The sequence below is a fragment of the Asterias rubens genome, chromosome 7, assembly GCF_902459465.1.
Source record: "Asterias rubens chromosome 7, eAstRub1.3, whole genome shotgun sequence".
Classification (NCBI taxonomy): Eukaryota; Metazoa; Echinodermata; class Asteroidea; order Forcipulatida; family Asteriidae; genus Asterias; species Asterias rubens.
The window spans coordinates 21,339,391-21,364,085 of record NC_047068.1 but is presented as its reverse complement, the minus strand read 5'-3'; the positions used below and the strand labels follow the sequence as shown (position 1 = coordinate 21,364,085).

Below are 24,695 nucleotides of genomic sequence, written 5' to 3'. Positions count from 1 at the left end.
ACAAATTAATATCACAGGGTGTTAAATTGACACCAGTGTAATTGTTTATAAATATGAAGGTACAAATACACCGCACAACCAGGGGTGTTAAAATTGACACCATAGTATTAACACAAATAGATACCCAAGAAAGAAAACAATTAATATCATGGGGCGTTAAAAAACTCCGACGTAATTGTTTTGGCAGAGTGTTATGTTTGACACCCCATGGTGTAAATGTTGCTTATTTGTATGTTTAACATGTAACAACACCAAGTGCGTTAACTTTGACAACCAAGTATTCGCAGTGTACCTTTCACAAGCATCGAGTCACCCAACCTACTAATGTTCAGACTTCATTTGTATAACCATAACTGCCACAGTAATGTCTTAAAGGCCTACTTGGAACGCACTGACTTTGATAATAAAAGGGACGTCTTCTATAATGTGTAATAAAAATAAAATCCAGTCTGAAAATGTTGCCTGTTTTTATGCAACAAGCATAACTATACAATGGCTTTAAAGGAACTGTACACTATTGGTAATTACTCAAAATAATTATAAGTATACAATCTTACTTGGTAATCAGTATTGGGGAGAGGTTGATAGTATAAAACATTTTGAGAAACGGCTCCCTCTGAAGAAACGTAGTTTTCGAGAAAGATTTCGAGAATTTGATTTCGAGACCTCACATTTAGAGTTTTGAGGTATCGAAATCAAGCATCTGAAAGAGTTTTTTTTCTATCATTATTATCTCGCTACTTCGACCACCGATTAAGCTCAAATTTTCACAGGTTTGTTATTTTATGCATATGTTGAGATACAGTAAGTGAGAAGACTGGTCTTTGACAATTACCAATAGTGTCCAGTGTCTTTCAGACGAGACAAAAACAATACATGTAGATATAGATGATTTCAGCCATTTTCTCAAAGAACTTATTTTTTATGTAATCACAATTTGCGTGATACCAACCAAGCAATGCGAACATAGATTGGTTATGCAAATTCATCAAATTGAGTAACGTTGAAAAAATTACCAACAAGACGACGACTTTTTAATGACAGTGACTCATTGATCACTAAACAGTCAATATCGCGTGCTTCCCAACGGCTGTAAACGATGTATGTGATAAATCAGCTGTTCCACTAACAATAACGTATAGACATAGGACCAAAGAGCAATGTCCATAAAAACAATTGCATGAAACACCATTATGTAAGTAAATCTCCTTCATCACAAACCATGGAGAAAAACAAAATGTTGATCACTTTCTCGAGGTTGTATTACTTTCGCACTCAGTGGGGTGATTTTTTGATGTGGATACATTTGCAATTAGTGGATACATTTGCTTTTTGTGAATAAATATCTGCTCATTAAATAACCCATTTTATTAGATACGTTTGCATAATGTGGAAACATTTGAACTTGGATATATTTCTAAAGCCTATATTTGTTGGTGCATTTTTCATATTGGATATTATTTGCATTTAGTTGAATAGTTTCAAAGTGATTATATTTTTACTCATTGGATGATGCACTTTATAACGGATGCATTAGCATTTTGTGGATAAACTTCAAATTATTTTATGGATATACTTCTACTTAGTGGATGATGCTTTTTCAAGGGAAAATGTCAATTTAGTGGATACATTATAATGTGTGAATACATTTTTTACTTTGTGGATTATTCACACATTTCCAATTAGTGGATTCCTTTGAATGTATATGCAAAAATATTTCTAATAGTAGAGGATTTATTTTGTGTGGATACATTTCTATTAGTGGATATATTTCAAATTCGTGCATTATAAGTTTCCATTTATGACTGGATACATTTCAATGAGCAGATATATCTGCACAGTGGAGGATTCATTTTGAAACACTTAGTGGGTTTAGTGGATACATTTCAATTAGTCGTTGATATTGTGATGTCTACTATTTGAATGATACATTAAGGATACATTTACATCAAGTGGACACAGTATTATACTGCGAACGAATATTAACAATGTGAATATCTGTTTTAATAGTGTGGATACAAAATCCTCCATTTAAAGTTACTGTTTCTATTCTGTGGATTCACTTTCATTCAGTGGATATATCTCTATTCAGCAAAACTAATATTTACTTTGTGGATATAGGCCAACACAGCTGCACATTTTTCAATTTAGTGGACATTAAGCTTACAATTCCATACAATGGATACACTTATTGAAACTTAGTCGAGCAATGTGCAATTAGTTAATTTTCTCTCCTGATTACAAGAACAGTTCAGTCAGTCATCAATATCCTTTCAAGTGGTTCAAATTTTGTCTTTCATTAAAAAAAAAACTTTTCTAGCAGGGGATGTCTTCCAATGTTTCAATTCAATCAAGCCACATTTCGAAAGACTAATTAAATAGATGGGAGACGCGTGGATATAGTTCGTCTCGGTAAAATGTGACAACAACTTAATTTTCAATTAAGCAATAAGCATTTGTTTTCAACTCAAACAATTAATTGTCCATTCATTTGATACTGTCATCCAATAAAAATGTGAACGTTCACGGTTCCCCTGAAGCGTCAGGTAAACACAATATTGAAAAGGTAAACAAAACACTGAAATTATTTCGAGGGAACACAATAATATTTCAAGATAACAAAATAATGTTTGTATTCTTTGTCCGTCAGTACTAGTGGATATTACATGTGCGATAATCATTCCCATTATGGTTGTACCGCGTTAATGGCGATAGCGTGCAGAAAACAGCATCCAAGTCGATACAACGATTCGTTTAGACAAGCTGGGAATATTACTGTGTCCTTGAACATCATAGCAGTGTTTATAGACTCAATATATGTCATTTGTAACGCTCTACGTTGCAAGATTATTTCTCGTCATTTTACAATGCGGGGTCGAGCTGAGGCATTTTCACAATTTCCTGCCTCCGTGGTTCGCTCCATAAGAGAAGAAGGAGGGTCATTCAGGTGTTATATTTAATTGCATATAGAAATTACACATGACGCAGTTCTTGAATAGTGCTCTATCACAACCACATAGGAGTCTCGAACCGCTTTTGTGTTGGCTACGACAGGTATAATGAGCGATGTTTTTTAATTATAATTGTCCATTATGTTAATCAGAGGATTCATGCAGCTATAGTTTAGTCTAACTTATTGGAAAGGTTTTCTCCATGTTATCATTGCAAATATTGTATATGGCTATAGTTTTTTGGTATCGTTTTTTGAGTGTTTTTTCCCATTGTCTTTGTCCGCCATATTATACACAACATTATGCACACGTATACGCTTTGTGTGGAGGGTCGACAGTGCAAGCGGACACCACATCACATCGGATCAATCAAAACATAGATATGGAAAGTTTACGACACAGCACTTTAATCCAATGAAACAATTGCATCCCTTTGAAATCATTGGGCCTGTATTATCCTAAGACATAATGGCGGCTTGGTGACGTCAATACATTACGGTCTATTGCTATAGCGATCGAAACTTGAGACAATATCCAACTTACAAACATGGGAAAAATGACTAATACCAACAAATTTGTAATTTATCATCGCTTTACCTCCAAGATGGCGGAATGAGACGTCAATATATATGATATTACGGTATATTGTTATCGCGATCGAAACTCGATACAATAACCAATTTACAAACATGAGAAATATTATGACCTATAGCAAAAAAGGCAAAATAATTATCTTATTGACGCACAGACTGACAGAGTCCTTGACGCAATCATTACACTTTGCTTGAAAACCTTAACACCGTATACCATGACATTTCCTTCTCCCTCTCTCTGTTTGCAGTTATATTGCTGACAATTGAAGGATTCAGTTAATACTCCTCCGCAAACCACTCATGTATGACACCATTTTTTATTTCGAATCAAAGTGCAGAGCTGCCTGTATAACAGCCTTGTTTATTTGTTACTTCTTAACAATAATATTGCTTTGTACTTATTTCTTGAAGTATGGAAATGCATTTTGAATTGAATTGAACATTTGCATCTTGCAATCGGGAAGAATGTACAACAATCTGGGGAATACTGAGAATTACATTCAACATTTTCAGGGAACTTTCTGCAGAATCAAAGAGAGTTGACCGGGCAGCTCTGATCGTGTAGAAGGGACTCATTATCAGAAACATGGAGTAACAATTCATCCACTACCAGTAGTCAAACAAACGTTCATGGCAACATCACTGCTACACCCTCTAACCATGGAGGAAGACAATTATTTCCTTCCTCCATGCCCTAACCAAGTCTGCCTTGCATTGTCACTGAGGTCAAAGCCGCTGCTAAAAACAACAAGCCGTATAGCTTGCTGGGGGTGTGACATCAATATGGAAGCAAACAACAATAGCTGCAAGATAGCACAGTTGCCATGGTAATCATAACAATATCCTTGATGTAAAAAGTTCATTTTATTTCCATCATGTTGGTCTGTAAATTTTCAAGAAAGACGGGTGTAATAAAAAAAGAACAACAATATAGATACGTTACTGACTAATGTATTCCTAGTAGACTTACACTCGATGAACCCATAATTTTATTTAGCAATTCAAATCATCTTTCATAATTGATGTTATATATTATTTAGGCCTATTATATGTCGAGAGATGTATTCCGAGTTGATAGGATTACCCATGATAAGATATATATAATCAAGATTGAGTATTTGCCTTGAAAGTTAAACATAAAAACGTGTGGGTGACAAACATGACTGGGTAACATTCCAGTCATAACCCAGGCCTGGTTGCCTCCATGCCCCCTGATCATTGCCTTGGTGCCCTTGAAATCCTACAGTAGGACATTTACAATTTTCTCACATGGTGCTCTTACAAAGGAGAACATTTCTTGGTGCCCTTACCCTTTTTAGGTGTTCGTGCTGATGCACGAACACCTATTGTTATTAATAACTTAGAATACAGGCCAGAAGGTGTACATGTACATGTAAATCAAAATGGATAATGCAGAAGCTTGCTCGTTGCGTCAATACAGAAGCTTGCTCGTTGCGTCAATGCAGAAGCTTGCTCGTTGCGTCAATGCAGAAGCTTGCTCGTTGCGTCAATACAGAAGCTTGCTCGTTGCGTCAATGCAGAAGCTTGCTCGTTGCGTTGTTAAAGTGGGCTCAGATATATTGGATGGATGCGGTGAAGCATCAGCTTGGTGTGGAGGAGGAGGAGGTGGGGGTGGGAGATTGGAAGGCCACTGATTCAATGAACCAAATGACAATAAGAACAGGGGAGATGGGTGGGTGTTGTGCATCCCCTCTTCACCCCCACCCACTCCAAATTTCCTGTGCAGACACCAAATCATCACGTTAAAAAGATCATACGTTGCACGTAGTTCGCAAATAGAAACTTCATCATTTTTTAATTATCATCCAGAGATTTGTTGGCCCCCAAAGAAGCCGTCAGCATTGCCACTTTCTTTAATGGTGATGGTTAACCCGCCTGACGTCACATCCGTTACTATGACACCGTCTGACGCTTTCATCCTACCCGGCATGATGGCATCAAACGCAGTAGGTAAAGGTGGCATCCTCACAGCGTCTTTATGTATACCTCTTGGAAAACGCAAACTGACTTTTCCTTCCTTTACGATGGCAAGGTCGATGGTGTTACTATGTTGAGGAACTGGGTTGCCTGTTTCCATGGCAAGACTAACCTTCTGTTGCGAAGTCCTCTTTGCACTTTTAGGATAATATTTAACCTGATCGGGGTCAGAGTAAGTGATCTCATCCGTGTCTGAATCGTCATTGTGTTGGTTCTGTTCTCGCCGAATCTCGGATGGCGTTATTCTCTTTAGTACGATCTTTGGCGAGAGCTTGGGTACCACAATGCTCTCGTTGCATAGTTCGAGGTCCTTGGCGGCAGTAACGTAAAAACTCGCCAAATCTCGTTCGGAGTTAGTGACATCGCCATCGGGTGTTGCATTGACCGAGTTCTGGCTGCGGTCTGAGCTGGGACTCCACGTCCAGTCTGACCGGTAGTCACTCGGGTTATTCGGTACTGAGACCGTCCTGGCGTAGAATCTCTCATCATTGGGTAGGTGTGTGCTACTCCCGCGAGGTACGGCACCCCGGTCTCGGTGTCGGACCTCCCCGGTGAGCTGCGAGGATTCTAGCGGTGGGGTTAGGCTCCCTGGGGTGGTGGTGGTGGTGGGCCCGTCCCGTGCACGCCATGTCCCATTCTTAGGGTCCTTGACGAGCCGGAATCTGTTTGGGAACGATGTGTCCGACAAGTCGTAGTCTAATTCAGAAAGTAGCATATTGGACGGCTGAGGGAAGAATAAGACAAGAATATATTTTAAGAAGGTGTGGAGATTTGTGGTCTATTTCATTAAACAACATTAAAACGAATGCACAGTATGACAACCGAAATGTTGAATTGCACTGTTGCATTTCTAATAAAGAAGCCTAAGGGATAAACACACAATTTGTAACAAGTCAGTCATTATAAACAATAATGAAAAAAACTTAATCAACCAACACAATACCATATACGAATGTGAACCACAACGAAGGGAAAAAAAACACCAGAATGTATGCAATTAAAGCCGATTAAAAGACAAAAACAGCTCAGGATATGTTAACAAACAGGACCAACTGCAATCATGGAAGAGGGTTATCACACAATATAATTATGAGTCTCCCACTTGTATCATTTTGAATTCGCAAATTATTTATACCCACAATACATAAGTAATTCTTTAGGGCCTTTTATGTCTTTGCTCACAATGAAATTGTTTTCAAACGAAATAAAAGCATTTTTTGTTTATCTCAGGGGCGGTTCCAGGATTTCCCTATTGGGGGCGGGGTGGGGGGGGGGGGGTGAGACCAATTACCAAAATTGTCTCCACAATTGTCAGATACAGTCTAGGTTTTGAATCATAAATCAATGTTAATACCATCTAAGGATTTTCGTCACAGTAATAGATAATGACAACTATTTGTAAGGGAACGATGTCCCCTTCTTAAGAGAAAATGTATTCGAATCCAGTCTTTGCGTCAACTGTGAAACACAATATTCGGACGAATGTTTTGATAAAAAAGGTGTGACATCTACCCCGTTATGTATTCTTGTTAATCAATAAAATGGTCCATGGTGCATAAGAGGTGGGTGGGCGAGTATTTGTTTAGCTTGATTGCAATATGTATTCTGTCCACTCCACATCGTGCTCACACAATAATGTTGTTGTTTTCCCTTTCACTTTCGATGGTCATTGTTATTTTAATTCACTTTGGTTATTGCAAAACAGCTGGTGGGCTATATAATTGGTAACGGTCCGATGTGAGAAACTGCACAGGTTTTACTTGAGGTGGATTGTTTAACGATGTCTGAGTTGAAAAATCTATTCAAAGGGGGTGATAAAACTGTAACACTTCGTGGTTTAGTTAGTATGACACTGCTCTAGAATTGCAAAGGTCATGGGTTCAAAACCCACCCTAGTAATATGCTTGTGTTTTTCACAGAACTCTTGAAATCGGTATTATCAAAGTGGAAAAAACTAACACTGTTTCTTAAATGGGCCTTATAAAAAATGTGTCATTGGCTGAGGCTGAGGCTTAGGACCCGCCGTGCGCTGTCGGTACGGGGGCAGATGGAGCATAAGACCGAAGCCGGAAGACGGGATTCACGGAAGCCGTGATTTTGAAAACGTTCATTGCTGCTCTGCGTTAATTATTTATAGACCTTATGCATTGACGTCATCAATTAGCCGCCATCTTAGAAGTAAACCGATGGTGAAAAAATGGAAAGCACATAATTATTTTTACGCGCGGTGCACAACATGAACAGCCTCCTTTCGACCCCAAGGCGAGGGCGTCCTACTCAAATGACGTCATTGACGACGTCATGCATGATGCTGTTGTATATCTGGTGAAAATAATTTAAATCAGGCTGTTTTTAATTTGTTAGAAATGTTTACAATTTTATAAAGTGATTTTCTTGTTTAGCTCGTGTAGAAAACTTGTAAGTTTTACATGACGTTTGCGTATCTTTGTTGTCAATAGCTTTTTAGTCTTTATTGTGTTATTGAACTAATTGTAAACAAAATACTTGTTTTTAATTACGGCTTGCAAGTTGCCAGGTGATTTTTCCAGCGTGTATTTCATGGGCGGGTGACATTGCATTAAAACAAAAAGCGGGGCACAGTGAATATAGCAATATCACGAGTATCATATATTATCAATGAAACAATACTATCTCCGGCCATTGTCACGTTATCTTAAAGGCACTGGACACTATCGGTAATTACTCAAAATAATCGTTTGCATAAAAACTTACTTGCTTACGAGCAATGGAGAGCTGTTGAAAGTATAAAACATTGTGAGAAATGACTCCCTCTGAAGTGACGCAGTTTTCTAGAAAGAAGCTATTTCCTACTTAATTGTTTGAGTTTGACTTCGAGACCTCAAAATTAGATTTCGAGGTCCCGAAACAAGCATCCCAAAGCACACAACTTCGTGTGACAAGGGTGTTTTTTCTTGCATTGTTATCTCGCAACTTCGACGACCAATTGAGTTCAAATTTTCAGGTTTGTTATTTAATGCATTTGTTGAGATACACCAACTGTGAAGACTCGTCTTTGACAATTACCAACAGGATCCAGTGTCTTTAACTGATAGCATAACAAATATATCATGTAAACCGGTACCTGTACAAAAGAACGGACGATACCTAAAAATAGCCATGTTTCGTTCGACATTTAACGGCAGTGGTACGTATAATATAAATATATTTTGCTATATAATAATTTGAAGAAAGACTATAAAGCCTTACACGAATATTTTACGTACGTTGCCTCAAAATTAAATTGATATTTAATTTTAGCAAGCATGTCCAATAACATCAATATCCAGAGCGGTTGATGTGAATCTGCCTAATGTGTTTGCTGTTCAGATTAAATGGATGGCACAACATGTCATAACAAGATTTGAACACTCTTGACGCAGATTAAAGTCAAACACATTGGCTGAGAGTCGTGCGCAGCTCCTACACGCGGGCACTATCTCTTATTGTTTCTCTTTAAAGATGGCGGCTATAAGTGACGTCATGTACAAATCATCTACCTATCGGGAACCACATATCTACTGACTGTAGATTCCTTACAGAGTTTCCCGTGTGGGCTCAATAGTTAAATCTCACCTGTGATAACTGCCGTTTGGGGCGTCTTCGTCGCTGTGACGTCACATTTGTACGCCTGTATAAATCAATCAGAAGAACAAATAAACATATATTTCAAGACAAAGACCGGGATTGCTGATCCACAAAACAAAAACAAACAAATAATTTGTTTCAAATCTGGAAGCTCATGTACAATACCTGTCCCTGTAACCATTGTCAAATTCGAACCAAGCAAAAATAAAATGAAAATTCATCAGTAATATTATTCTATAGGTAAGAAGCCTAACATCAGCGTTTGATAGTATACGGCATTTTGAGAAACATTTCACTTTAAAGTAACGTGGTTTTAAAAGATAACATATTTTTGCCACAAAATCTGAGAAGCGTAACCGCGTAAACGCTTCTCATTATGGTGTATTCCTTGTAGGAATTATTTTCTGCGTGGATATATTAAAAAACGCAACAAAGTTTTGAAATGAAATTTTCAGGTTTTAGATTTATTGTGTACATCAAACATTTATATAGCGGTTCCATAAACCAAATATATTATATACTTTGCCTTTGAATCCTCTATACAATTTGATTATCAGTGAAGCATATTGGTCCATTGTTTCCCACAATGCCAGCCTTCTTGTTTGCGGTCGTTATCATTGGCAATACGATTTGTTTTATGTTAACAATTATTGGATATTAAACGCATACTTCTTGATTGTTTTATACGGGGGGCAATGAATACGACAACTAATGTAATACGATGACCAAGGTTTCCTCGCAGCGAAACATTCAATGATTAAATCATGAAATTGAAGGACGCAGGGTTAAGTTATGAGTACTGTTTTTAGGACTAGAAATAAAAATAATAAAAACAAAACATGTACCGGTGCGAATATCGCATGTTTAATTTTGCAGATATTCCCTTTGGCCGATTTGTGGGGTTCCTTTGAAAGTTTATTATCGGGGAAAACTTCAGCCTTCTTCAGACTTCATGATCCAAGATTATTCCCATGGCTTGTGACACCGGTCTTAAGATAAAAAACAACAACATGTGAATGCGTTGACGACACTCAAAACTGTTTGAGTGGAACATTTCTCAATGCGGAAACGGTTCTGGCAGCGACCAGGAAGACCCACTGGCTGTTCCCCCCGAGGCAGCTTCGTTTACCCCGCAAAATGTCACGCTGACGACCCTCGACGTCGCTCGTGATGTATGAAGTGCAATACTGCGTGTATGATAGTAATCGATGGTCCTTCTAACTATCCGTAGATGAACTCAAAGTTATTGACACGAGAGAAGGTCAAAGCCGCCTGACCTTGGGATCACAAACCCTCGAATTAATTAGTCATTATAGAAAGATGAGTCCGTATTTTACGGAGTCCTGGAATGGCCTGTGAGCTTTTTGAGCAACTTTGTTTATGTACATCAAACATGCTACTACCGTTAGTTCTTATCACAGTTGCCACGAAGACTGTTCGAATACAGCTTTTCTTTGAAAAAGGGGACATCATTCTCTATAGTTGTCATTATCTACCACCTAGCTGCCAGGTAACAGTGTAGGTTTTTTTTTATTTCGAACAATTTTTTTTCTAAATCGATTACAAATATGGAATCCTTAAAAAAAATCAGGACAATTTTGAGGATGACAATTATATACTAGAGAACAAAATTTGCACCCGGCAATATTACATTCCGTGACATCACCACATTTTTACTATTGATTCACTTTTATTCATGGTGTTTTACCCACAGAAGACGACTGTCTTTAAGGTTTATGTTCGTCTTTCTAAGAGATGGGGAAGATGTTTGTACTCAAGTAAAACAACCATAAGGGAACTCTGTCTATCTTTAAGATCACATTACCTTGATATAACCCACGTCATGATTCCAGGCCTCAGATGTTTTATATAGTATGGCTTTGTAAATTACCATGAAATGGTTGGGCTTTGTGAATTCGTGAAGCTAGTTTTACGTAGGCACTGGAAGCACTCGTTCATCACCTTTTTCAAATAGCTTGCATATTATCACTTCAGGTTTCATTCACACAAAGGTATTAATTTGAAATATCCTTCGGAGTGCCTTTATAGTGCCGGGGATGAACAACTTGAAAACACATTTCCGGCAAATAAAGAGCCACCTGTAATTAATTGAGGGGAATTGAATACAACTTAATTAATAGACGTCACGAACCGGAATCTAATTTAAAAGTAGGAAAGAAAAAGAAAGAATGAATTGCCGGCGGATGTGTTCACAATGGCAAACTCAGTAATACGTTAGCTGCGTGCAAGCAGATGTCAGTGTGGTACTTCTTATGGAGATGGCTAAAATCCCCTAAATGAGATAAACACAACTGAGTGAAAAACCTTGATGTAATGAATATTCTTGCTGAGTCCGATGATTTATACACGCATTGTTAATGAGATGTTGGGTGAGGGTTCCTCAAGGATCCATATTTAGCCCACGTTTGCTATTTTTTGGAGAAAGATTTAAAAAGAACAGTGACATTGATGTTGGTTTCATTCGGGGTATTCTGTTTGGAGAAGGTTACTCAAGGATCCATTTCAGGCCACGTTTTCATTATATATTTTGCATTTAACTGTGTATCGAGACAGAATTTTAATGAACAGCATTTACGTGATGATGGTTCCATTTGGGATATATTTAGTTGGTTGAGAAAAAAAAAACCAGAAAGTTCATCAATGAACCGTTTTTAGCCATTGGTTTTTAATAATACTGTGCATGACTGATGTATTGAGACAGGTATAAAATGAACACCACTAAACGTAATATTGGCTCCAATCGGGAAATATTCAATTGGGAGATTCAAACATACCAGCTGGTTCCTCAATGATCCATTTTAGCCCATGTTTTAACTATATTACGCATGAATATTTATGGAGGGGGGACATATATTAAATGAAATTTAAACACATTTTGAAATATAAAGTTGGGAGAGTAAAAAAAGCCAGAAGGTTCATTAATGAACCATTTTTAGACCATAATAAGTATATTTTGCATGACGACAGATGTATTAAATGAACAGCATAATGTTTAGCAATAGAGAAAGATTCTGCTATGGTCAAAACGACATGCAATTAGCTATTTGTTTAGCAAGTATAGACAAGTGTAACTTTATCAGAACTATAAGCCAAAATTATAATGAATGGCCATCAATTATATGAATAGTATGACTATCTTTCCACACAACGTCAATGGTATTGACATGGCATTATTTATAAGCTGGATAATTTTCTAATACTATTTAGATCCGGGATGGTATTATGCTAATATCGCGTTTTAATTGTTTTCCTGTTCATGGCTAATCTGGTTGACACAGTGCACTGACACAGTGTCCATTGTATCTTCAAAGTTAAAGGCAATGGACACTATTGGTTATTCTACAAAGCAATTCTTAGCATAACAATTTACTTTGTAACGAGCATCAAACATTGTGAGAAACGGCCCTCTCTGAAATTACGTAGTTTTTGAGAAAGAGGTAATTTCTCACACAAATATTCAAAGACGTCAGGCTTGAAGACCTTTATGCATCTAAATTTGTGCAACAAGAATGTTTATTTTTTTCATTATTCTCTTGCAACTTTGATGACCAATTGAGTCCAAATCTTCACAGGTCTATTTTGTACATATATATCTTTACTACAAAAATGTTGGGATACGCCAAGTGAGAATACTGGTCTTTGACAGTTACCAAAGGTGGTCAGTGCCTTTAAACCTGTGATCATGTTTACACAATTAATTTGCACAAAGAATAAGATAAACAAAGATATGAATTGTCATTGTGCACCCATTGTCATGAAATATGTGTCTTTCTCTTTCGATGGTGAGGTCAAATGTACACACTTCAAGAGGGCATTCTTTTATTTATACAAAATGCGTTGGCAAAGAATAATGTGCGTTAACTGCTGACGCTGCCAATGGGACGAACCAAGGACACCGACTACACATGCCTATATCGATGAAAGCCTTAACTACTAGGTCTGGTACCTCCACGTCGCACACGTTTGGTTTCAGGAAACACAAGATATGGTTTAGATGTCAATATATGACCAATCTCACTTGTATTTTAAGATTGCTTGCTAAGGGTCGAAGAATGCCAAATGGATCTGAATTTTTTTCAAAACAAGTTTGACAAAAGTTAATTTTGGTTCTGTGCTTCGTGAAATGATCAATAATGAAATCGAAAGGAATTCAACCATAGATGATGCTGCACCTGGCCTCGTCACATCACTGCAGAATTGATCAATGTTAAACTGTCTGTCTTTGTTGAATCACTATCGAAAGTGATCTGCATAAGCTTCTTTGCAAAATAGGTCTCAATTTACAGTTCATGCGATTTAAGTTGATGTATAGTAAAAACTGTGTATTCGTATAAGAGGTAATATATACCCTCAATCTTTTGAACCGTTCGATTGTTTTAATTAAAAATAAATGTAGAAGTAAACAATAAAACTAACGTGTGAAAAATTTATCCATGCAGGAAGACTTATCCCTAACAGGAATACACACTCTGAGAAGGTTACCACATGTTCCTCACAAATGATGTATACTATACCGAAAGCTGCTGTAGGCTTCTTATCTAAGCAATGTTGTTACGAACATCATTAATTTCAAGAGTGATTATCAAACGTACTTCCCGTTGAAAGAAAGACGAGAAGGTGAACCAAGCACCAACCATAAGAAAATCCCCCTCTGCAGGTACCTTATATTCACAAGGCTATACTTAGATTGCCCCATTAGTTTATTGCAGTTGGTACTTAACATGGATCCCTCTCTAGTATCCACTTTAATAAAAAATAAATCAAAGTCTTCAACTAATTACCATAATTTTTATACAGGATTCGAGGCATTGCATGGTGAGGTATCATTGTATATAAAATTTGGTTTAACACCATGTGTGTATCTACTTGCCATGTAAAGTTTTTTTCTTAGATAACTGTCTTGCTTTATTCTACTACTACCGCGGAGTAGATATTCGGGGGTTCAGGAGATTTCGCAGTTCTGAAAAGAACTGTCCTGCTATCTTGTTTTACTATTACCCGGGCGGATGGTATAGAAAATAGGCTGGGACTACTACTTTAGCTCATAGGATCGTAATTAACTGTACTACCGAGGAGACAGTTCTTAAATTGGTCTCAACGTTTCGACTAGCTTGCTCTAGTCATCGTTATGTAGACTGAATCTGATCTGGGCCCAATTTCATAGAGCTGCATAAGCAAAAACAATTTGCTTAGGAAAAAAATCCTTGCCTAGTAAAATCAGATTACCGGACAAGACTCCACTCAATTGTTATGCTAAGTAAACAATAGCTAAATACCAGTCACAAGCAATGTATATGGCATGAAATGTTGGCCAGTATTCGTGTAAAATAAGTGAGCTATTTTCGTGCTTAAGCATTTTTTTTTGCTTAAGCAGCTCTATGAAATTGGCCACTGAACATAATCTTTCTTGATTATTTGTTTTCCTTGTTGTGTAACTATACCCTTCCGTTTCCCATGTGAGCTGCCAAACAGGATTTTATGGATAACAACAAGTGCTTTCAACTGAAGTGAAAGCCCATGCTGATTGAGTTTTGGGTCGCTGTGGTCTGAAAAAGTGCCACAAAATTTCATCTACGAAGACATTCAATCTTTAAATCCTATGAGCGTGTTCCTTAAACAAGAAGTCACAAAATGTGCGTTCGTCTATTTCAAACGTCAACATATCATCGACTGTGGAGAGGACTGTGCTACTTTTATACTCGAGCCTTAGCTCAGTACATTATGGAGCAATAGACATTCATTTGGGCGCGAAAATTTGTTCCCTTGTATCAACCCAAAGAAAGGTAAACAATGTACGTCACGGATAACGTCATGATGACGTCATGATGACGTGAGTAACTTACCTTGTGGAGTAACTATCCAACAACCGTTTGTCTAAGATGTTATCTTCCGGCTCCCACGTATTGTGTCTGATAAGAAAATGGAATTGAAGAAAAATATGAAAAGACAGATTAAATAAAATAATACTTAACATGATTTGTGGACTGCAGAAAGAGCAATAACGGTATTTACGGCTGTTGCTAGGGAACTAAGTGATTTGAATGATTAGCTAGAATGGCTCATTCAATTTAGAAAATATGTAATTTTATATTGGAGGAAATGAAAAACGTGAAATTGTATACACGAGGATGAGTCGTGGGATGCACGATCTCAGGCAGAATAGCAAAGTGTTTGTTACTCTTTACTTGTGGTGACATGCCAACATGTTTTGAATTCGATTCCTGTATGGTTGGCACCACGAAATAACATGGAGTTTGAACTATAAATTAGCCTCTCCATTTCACTACATATTATCCCAATGACCAATCCAACCGAAACATTCATTGATTATGACAGAGTGTTACACAACTCTTTATTTGCACAGTAAAACTAATGTAAATGCAGGTGTTTTTGTTTTTACAACATGCCAGCATGTTTTTAAATGTGGCTACATTCTGTGGTAGGCCCCCACGAAACTATCATGAAATTGAACTTAAAGGGTGGCTGCAGTGTTTTTTGTTATTCATTTAAACGATTAAACATGACTTTTTAAACCTGAAATATTTGTTTCTATTTTTTATTAAATGTATTTTTAAAATGGTTTTCAAGAGATAAGGGGAACCCACCCCGCCCCTAAAAGGGAGCCTTCATTTGCATAAACGTGACGTCATGTCGGTAACCCGAGCCGTCGGGCCCCCTGGCTGTGTGCATATAGAGACGTGTGCACTGTGTGGCCTGGTACCTAGGCGCGTGTAGTTAGGGACCAGACTCTTTTTGCCGACAATATTTTTGAATTCCCGACGTGACGTTGATGGTAGGGGGCGGTAACAATCCACAAAAGGGGGGGGGGGGGCCTGACTTATTCGCTAATTACGCAAGTCAGATATGTCGGGAATAAACAAAACACATTGTATTGGTGTTCAATACATATATCAGAAATAAATGACAGCAAAATTAACTGTTCTATTTTAATTCACTGCAGCAATCCCTTTAATTGACAGTCCAAGAAGTTTTCACTCCAAAATGATTGTGGGTTTTTTTTGTAAAGTTTTTAGCTCTCTCTCTCTCTCTCTCTCTCTCTCTCTCTCCTACAAATCCTGGCAGTAAAGGCAATGTACCGGATACATGGCAGGGGATCATTTGAAAGGCTCTGATTTATTTTCATCTCTTTTTGTGGTAAGTAGGGTGGGAGGGGTAAGAAGGAGGAAGCGATGAGGCTTGCCTACCGTCATAGAGTGGGTACTGATTGGAACCATGACGTTCCGATCAGGACCAAACCTTATAAAGCTGTTTAATTAACAGAGACTTCTTTGCTAAGCAAGAAATAAGCGGAGTACCAGTTACCTCAATTATTGTAAATGTACAACTTTTGCTAAGTAAGAGTTTTCTGCTTTGACTTACTTATTGGACCAGCCTCTCCATTTCACTAGATATTCGGTTGTTCCCTGAAAAAAACCAAGAAATATTTGTGATAAATAGTGTACAAACTATTTCTGTTTTATCCTAAAAATTCAAATATTTTAGTGGAAAATTACCTTGTCCTCGAAAACTACGTCACTTCAGAGGGAGCCGTTTTCACAATGTTATATACTATCAACAGCTCCCCCTTACTCGTAACCAAGTAGGTTTTTATGCTTACAATTATTTTGAGTAGTTGCCAATAGTGTCCAGTGCCTTTAAGGGGCACATAAACAAGATGAGAAAAGCTGTGAGATCCAGCAAAATCTGTCCGCTTTGGAGCGTGCGAGGCGGTACTTTCTATAAAAGTTTGTTAGGCTTCTAAGTTTCCGTCATGTGTAGTTGTACAAACTGCTATATTGGGTTATCCATCTAGCTCTGCGTGCAAGGATAAGGAAATAATCATGTTACACAGAAAAGCGTATTATAAAGCGCAGCATGTTTTACTGTTCTAAAAATTACGAAAAATATCTAGAATAAGCAATCATGGCAACGGCGCAAATCTTTCCATCTGCGATTTAAGATTATGCTCATTACGCCACGAGTTTGACGCCACGACCATCCAAAAGCCTAACACTTCGCCCTCTCCTGTTTGTATCAAAACGAGATTTAAACTAACTCGAGTTTATCCGCGAATTCCAACGGCCTATAGTAGCAAAGGTGCCTGCATATGGTCGATCAATTGAAGAGTGACCGTTGTGATCAGCTAGCCAGCCATTAAACCACAAATTAAAAGGGCCTTGAATATTGTACTCATATAGAAAAAGCTTCATTAATGATATACTTTCATGAAAATAATAACAAATCCCAGGCTGATCTGCCGAGCGTTACAAATATTTTGCCACACGGGGTAAAAAGCTGCTATTTTTAAGCACGCATCAAGGACGTGGGGGTGTTAGAGTGTCTCGATGCGTATCCACCAATTCGTGTTTTTTATCTGTAAGTTGTAGAAAGACTCAAACCGACATTGTGGTTAATTCATACTGAGCACTATGTCTTGTTTAAAGGTACTGTTAAGTAATAACCAATAGTGTCCAGTGCACTGAACACTATTGGTAATTACTAAAAATAATTGTTAGCATAACGAAACATTAATTGGTGACGAGCAATTCAGACGTTGATCGAATAAAACATTGTGAGAAACGGCTCCCACTGAAGCAACATAATTTTTCAGCAAGAGATAATTTCTCACTCAAATAATAAAGACTCGAAGCCTACTATTATGCATCTGAAAACCCACAAGTTTGTAAAAAAAACAAGGGTGTTTTTGTATTTCATGATTCACTTCGATGACCGACTGAGTCAAAATTTTCACAGGTTTGTTATTTTATGCATATGTTGAGATGCACCAAGTGAGAAGACTGGTCTTTGACAATAACCAAAAGTGTTCAGTGCCTTTAAGGTCTATTAGATATTGCTGTCTGCCCAGTAGATGGTTACTTGTGCATTAAACATTGTCTGCTTTCCTGCAGGGCACAATTTATTCATAGCTCAAAGGAGGGAATAACAACTTGTTATTATTTTACGGTAGATTGAACTTTGAGATTTTTCATCAGCTTTTTCGACGAAGAAAGGGGATACATCTCAAAACGTGTCCAACTGTTGTTGTTTTTTTGTGCAATAACTGAATATAGATTAACATCTTCGTCTTACATGAATCTGGAATATACACGGTCACTCTGTTGGTTTAAAAAAAATGACATTTTACACACTCGTGAATGGAAGAACAAACAGTAATTTGACCTAATTGGGCAATACTCAATTTATTGTTACTTCACAAAAACATTCAAAAGACAGAGCAAATAAACTCCATAAGCAGTTACTGTTATAATTGACTTGTCGCCTGATAAGGAGTTTGACTTTTCACACGACAGGGAGGTTGACTGGTCAGTTGACAATGAGATTGGCTGGTCATGACAAGTATTTTGATGGTCACCTGACAAGGAGGTTGAAAAATCACATGACAGGGAGGTTGACTGATCACCTGACAATGAGGTTGACTGATCACCTGACAAGGAGGTTGACTTGTCACCTGACAAGGAGGTTGACCTGTCACCTGACAAGGAGGTTGACTGATCACCTGACAAGGAGGTTGACTGCTGGTCATGACAAGGAGGTTGACTGGTCATGAAGGAGGTTGACTTCAACTGACAAGGAGGTTGGCTGGCTGGCCACCTGACAAGGAGGTTGACTTGGCACCTGACAAGGAGTCTGACCTGTCACCTGAGGTTGACTGATCACCTGACAAGGAGGTTGACTGGTCAGACAAGGAGGTTGGCTGGCCACCTGACAAGGATGTTGACTTGTCCCCTGACAAGGAGGTTGGCTGGCCACCTGGGACAAGGAGGTTGATCTTATCACCTGACAAGGAGGTTGACTTGTCACCTGACAAGGAGGTTGAGTTGTCACCTGACAAGGAGGTTGACTTGAAACCTGACTAGGATGTTTGCTGGTCACTTGACAATGAATTGGGATGTAGGCTTGTCAGGTGACAATGAGGTTAACTTTTCATCTGACAAGGAGATTGGCTGGTCACTTGACAAGGAGTTAGGATGTTGACTTGTCAGGTGACGACATGGTTGACTTGTCACTTGACGAGGAGTTGACTGGTCACTTGACAAGGAGGTTGACTTGTTACCCGACCAGGAGGTTGACTTGTCACATGACAATCAGGTTGACTTGTCACCTGATAAGGCGGTGTCACAAAACAACTAAGTTGACTCCCAGAAGACCAGGGGAACTCAACAGAAAATTGAGGGATGCAAACGTGACAAAGTGGAGTGGTAGTAGAAGTGTAGAAGAGCAGAGAAAAGAAGCGATTGAAACATCCCAGATAATGGCGGTCACTCCTGTGGGAGTGTGCCCCCATTGCAATAAGGACGAGGCGGTCATGGACGCAAGTCTGTGCCGAATGATGATGATGATGATCAGGGATGCATTGAGAATATGCAAGGCAACAGACAGCGCAATGAAAAACCTAATTGGTGAAGAGGCTAGCCTCCTCCAGTGGAGTTAAATAGGTTAGAAAGAATGACCCTGCGGTGGTCCGATCCAAGGTGTTGTCAATATCTGGCACAAAATAGTGGTTAACGCACGTCAAAACACAGTTGTGACGAAAATGTGAGCGCTGTAGTTGGTGGGGGCGGGATACAAATGATTATCAGTCCATGTAACAATCACCCGTGGGTTTTCATCATTGTGCCCCAATTTTGATCTACACAATGGAGTCATAAAAACATGAGATAATTTCAGATTTAGATCCGTTGAGCGTTGAGAAATCTCTATTGAGTTATCGGGAACTTTTTAAATTTACAGTGAGATGACGTTTGTAAGAATGGGGTGGGAGGCTTCAGAGCATGCAGCGGCTGGCATTTTAAAAACATTTCGCATGCTCTTCGTAGCCGTGGCAAATAAATTTACTTAACAGGATCCATATTGATTAGCTTGTGGGAATTGCCACACAATTACTCCACTTAGTTGTGCCCGACACGTAGGCCCCAATTAACTGCAACTGCTGAACACTCTTTGCCCTTTACAGAAGGGAAATTGAGAGTCTTTAAGCTTCATCGAAAGAAATAAAAACAAGTTATAGCGATCAGAACAAATCAATGAGGGGAGTATAAACAACACAGCACCTTCCTACGTTAAACTGTGTGTAAACAATTTTATGAAATGTTCAAACTTAGCGATTCAATCAAAATGGCGACCAATCAAATTAATTTAATGGTCACAATCGAACAGGAAAGCTTTAACGTTGTTCATTGCGATATCACACTGTGGCACTTGGCAGTGTGACACTTGACACTTTTGACACTTGATGGGAGGTATTGCACATACTCGTTCATACGAAGCGGCCATTGATTGTCGATATATCCTAATGCATATGACGTGGAATTTCACACGAGCTTCCTTCCCCGTTACAACCTGAATTATGTCGCTGAAAGACTCCATATAAGTGGCCACCAAACGACATGTTATAACCAATTTCAACCATCAAGTCTTTAGGATGAAATTTCTGTCCATGCAATTATGTAATAATAGACTGATATTGAGTAACGTTTAGAGTTGAAGGTGCCATCTAAAACATTGACTACTCTCCGGTTCAAATTAATCGCAGTGAATTGTGCGCCTAAATAAACATCAACAACAGCAGCATCAGCAACAATGACAACAACATCATTATCAGCAACAACAACAACAACAACGGCGACAACATAATTGACGAAGACGACGGCGACGATGATAAAAAAAACAAAAAACAACAGCAACACCAGCAACAATAACAGCAACATCATCAGCAACAGCAAGAACAGCAACGACAGCGACAACAACAACAACAACGACGACGAAGGACGACGACGAATACGACGACGACGACGACGACGACAACAACAACAACAACATTACCAACAACAGCATCAGCAGCATGAATAACAATACCGACAACAGCATAAGCAAAAATAATAACAACAACAACAGAAGCAACAACTGCAACAAAAAAAACAACAACAACGACGACGACGACGATGACAACAGCAGCAAACACCTTACGCAAAGGGCACGGGTTTGAGCAATTGTAATATATGTAATCTACCTGGCAAGTAGATACACACATGGTGTTACCGCAAACCAAATATACATCAATGTTTGTGATGTTTAGTATAAGCTTTTATTTATAATGAGTTCCGGAGCAGGTCAAATGTATAGTATTCAGATCAAACACAATTCACCCTTTTGAGACTATGGTGGACACACATGAGTGAGTAAACTGTCTGGCGTTGGTTTTTACAGGGGTCCAAATACTCAATGTTCTCATATTGAATTATTTTCCAAAAAGAGTACTGAATAAACGTCATATTGAATTGAAATGAAAGCATACAGATTTACCCAAACCAATTAGTGTCATCATAATGTGCCGACTGTACATCAAAAATGGCTAACGGTGGAGCACTTATAACTTTCTATACTATGGAATGGTGGATTAATAGCTACGATTAGCTGACCTTCAAACTTGCAATCCAAAGCAAATTGTCACTTCTTAACTCCTGAAATGGCCTCCAATCCAATATAACCCAATTGAGAGGGGCTTGTGGACACAATACTATGGTATATTATTTGAGTCGGTGTTTACATAAAGTTTTATCCAAAACAAATCATACTCGTATTGAATTCTAACTTAAAGGTTATATCTCTATGCCTGAGGTACTTTGATGGTTCGAAACCTGTTTAGCATTGTTATGCAAAAGCAGGAGGGGCGGGCTTACCTAGGGTCGATTTCACAGTGAGTTAGGAATAGTCCTATGGAGACTTAAGGCTTGTCCTAAGTTAGGACGAGTTACTTGTTCTGACTGGAGATAAGACTAGTCTTTTGTTGCCCAAGGTCTCCAGAGCGCATCGATAATTAATGCCGTTTTTAATTGATGCTGATTGCCAATTTTACTAACTAAAATGAGTGACATATAAAACGTACATGACAAATGAAAGTGTCGTCTAGGCTACCTGCTATCACTTAAATTAACCCACTCATTTCGTACCCGACATAATGGTATGAATAGAGGCAAATAGACCGTGTCGACCATATGTACCAGCTACGCATTCACATGACATAAAGTTGAATATTTACTTTGCATTTCATGTTCATTCCATACGATTCTCAATGTGAAAATAAAATTTAAACTAGATCTACGCAAATACATGTCAAACATTAATACAATCTTACGGCCTTGTCATACGAGGCAATGTTTAATTTTTTAAATAATGTACTGTCGCAAAGTAATAATTACGTGAATATTCAAACGAGAATGCCTTATCATCTTTAAAATTGCCTAGACCTGGGTTGACTGCAAATTGCCTTATGAGACATGGCCCTTACAATAAAACAAACAGACAAACAACCAAACAAACAGACAGACAGACAAACAAACATGCCAAAAACAAAACTTTACCTTCCTTCTCCTCTTGCCCTTTAATGCCTCCACGATGTACACGTCGTCCCGAGACTGGTCCATCAGTCCTCCGGCCGTTCGCAGATGACTCGACGGGATAACGTTCACGAAGTCAACGCTCTTCGTGGTGGGGCACCCCGCGCCGCCGGCCCCGGGGGAGTTCATCCCAGCGCCCGGTACTCACGATAAGCTCTCGTAAACCAAATGGAGTCTCAACCTCACCGCACACATCAGTGTTTATTTCGAATAGTTAATTTGTAAACAGAATTGCAACCTTGTGTAGTATTTACACAGTGTATTGTCGAAAAACGCACTATAAAGTCCCATGCCGAACTCTTCGTGCAACACTGAGCCACGATGATAAACCATAATTACAGCACTGCATATTCACAGTGCTACACTTTGCTCAGTAGGATATAGAAATACATGTATACAGACAATCCAATGCGGCCACGATAGTAAACAGTTGTGCGGAATAACTCGCTGGCGAGACTGTATAGCAAAACATAAAATCCAATAGACAGTGAACTGATGACGTAAAGCAATGATGTGCATGCAGGTATCAAACCAACGGATGGCGCAGCGCAAAAGTAAAACGTGTCACTGGCGACGAAACACGGCGCTTTGCTGCGTAGCAGGAGCGCTTCAACGTCACGATAATACTTTGATATTATAATCTATCTCGACGTTTAGTGATGGTTCACTGCGTGAGTTATCGATGCAGCCGGCTGACAAGCCAGTTCCACCAAATGATCACAAAATATTAATAGTTAACTGAATAAACATAATATAACACGCTGACATTTAAAGGGACGTGATACCTTTGGATCGGTCGAGTTGGTTTAAATGCGTTTGGAAGCGTTTGTAATATAAAGTAGAATAACTGGGTAAGCACATTATAGCACGCATACATTAAAGGGGTACGTTGCCTTGGATCGGGCGAGTTTGTCTATGTTATAAAACGAATATGGTTCGAAAGGTGTTCGAAAGGTTCGAAAAAGTACAATATAATGATTCACAAACATATCTCGAAATTGTGTGGTTTTTCTTTAACACGGTGAACTACACGGCACGCCATTTTGTGGAGTCAAACTTTTGGCTCCATAAAGAGGCGGACCGTGTTAGTTCGGATATAAAAAGGAAAAACACGCAAATTCGAGGTATGTCTGTGTGGATCATTTGATTCTACTTTTAAAACATCCATAACAAACGGTTTCAAATGCTTTGAAGAGACCAACTCGCCGGTCCAAGACAGTCAGTATTGTACGGGTATACCAGTGATAAAACTATATGAAGTATTATGGCTGGTATAAGGAAGTGACGGACTATCAATTGTTATTTTTTTCGCATGGTTCGTTCTGTGATAGGGATAATATATGATAACATTATTGTTATCTTCACAACTTTCAATCAACACATTTCATAATAATAATAATAATAATAGTAATGTCAAGTTTTTATATAGCGCTTACATGCAACCATTGTGAAAATGTAAGCATTTAGTGTTGATTGTTGAAGTGAGTATAACGAAAAATGGCTTGTTTGAGCACGGATTTTGCGTAGGTAAAGAACCCAGTACGACAAGGTTACCCTGGTATTTTCCGCTACGGGTCGGGTGCAGATACGCCTCTCTTAATAATGCGTGAGGTACGTCACAATGCTAACTCAAAACGAGGCGATGGGCGCAGCCACTGCAAGTGATGGGGAAAGTGCGCCCATAGCCTCATTTTTGGTAAGAATTATGACGTCATGCATAAGTATTAAGAGAGGCGTATTGCACCACGATTGTGTAAATTGTTACTTGGTGCTGTGTAAATGAATGGGTCTTATAATCAAACTTAGATCTGCAGCATATTACAAACAAGTAATAATCGCTTTGTGATGCAATAGCGTGTCATTAAGTGCTATTTTATTATGATAATTAATATTCAAATTTTCTAATAACATTACGTTGTAACCACAAGAGAAACTGACAAAGTAGACCGCCAACATAATAATATAAGGCTATTAGGTAGCTTAGCTGGTAGAGTGCCGGCACTTTCAAGATGTTGAGTCAGATTTTTGGCCCAAAACATATAAAAAAATATATGTTTTTTTATTTTAAACGGTCAGGAACCGTGACAAAAATTTAAAACATTTCTTAT

At 38.5% G+C, this 24,695-nt stretch overlaps 1 protein-coding gene across 1 annotated transcript; it reads right to left on the bottom strand.

The window, feature by feature from the left end:
* Nucleotides 1-813: 813 nt before the first annotated feature.
* On the bottom strand, nucleotides 814-23,048 carry LOC117292653 (polycomb group protein Pc-like). The gene is made up of 5 exons (XM_033774787.1): nucleotides 22,552-23,048; nucleotides 16,550-16,593; nucleotides 15,013-15,078; nucleotides 9,137-9,191; nucleotides 814-6,266 (listed from the first exon to the last, which is right to left on the bottom strand). The coding sequence occupies exons 1-5, from the start codon at nucleotides 22,714-22,716 to the stop codon at nucleotides 5,367-5,369; spliced, it is 1,230 nt and encodes a 409-aa protein (XP_033630678.1). The 5' UTR covers nucleotides 22,717-23,048; the 3' UTR covers nucleotides 814-5,366.
* Nucleotides 23,049-24,695: the final 1,647 nt, after the last annotated feature.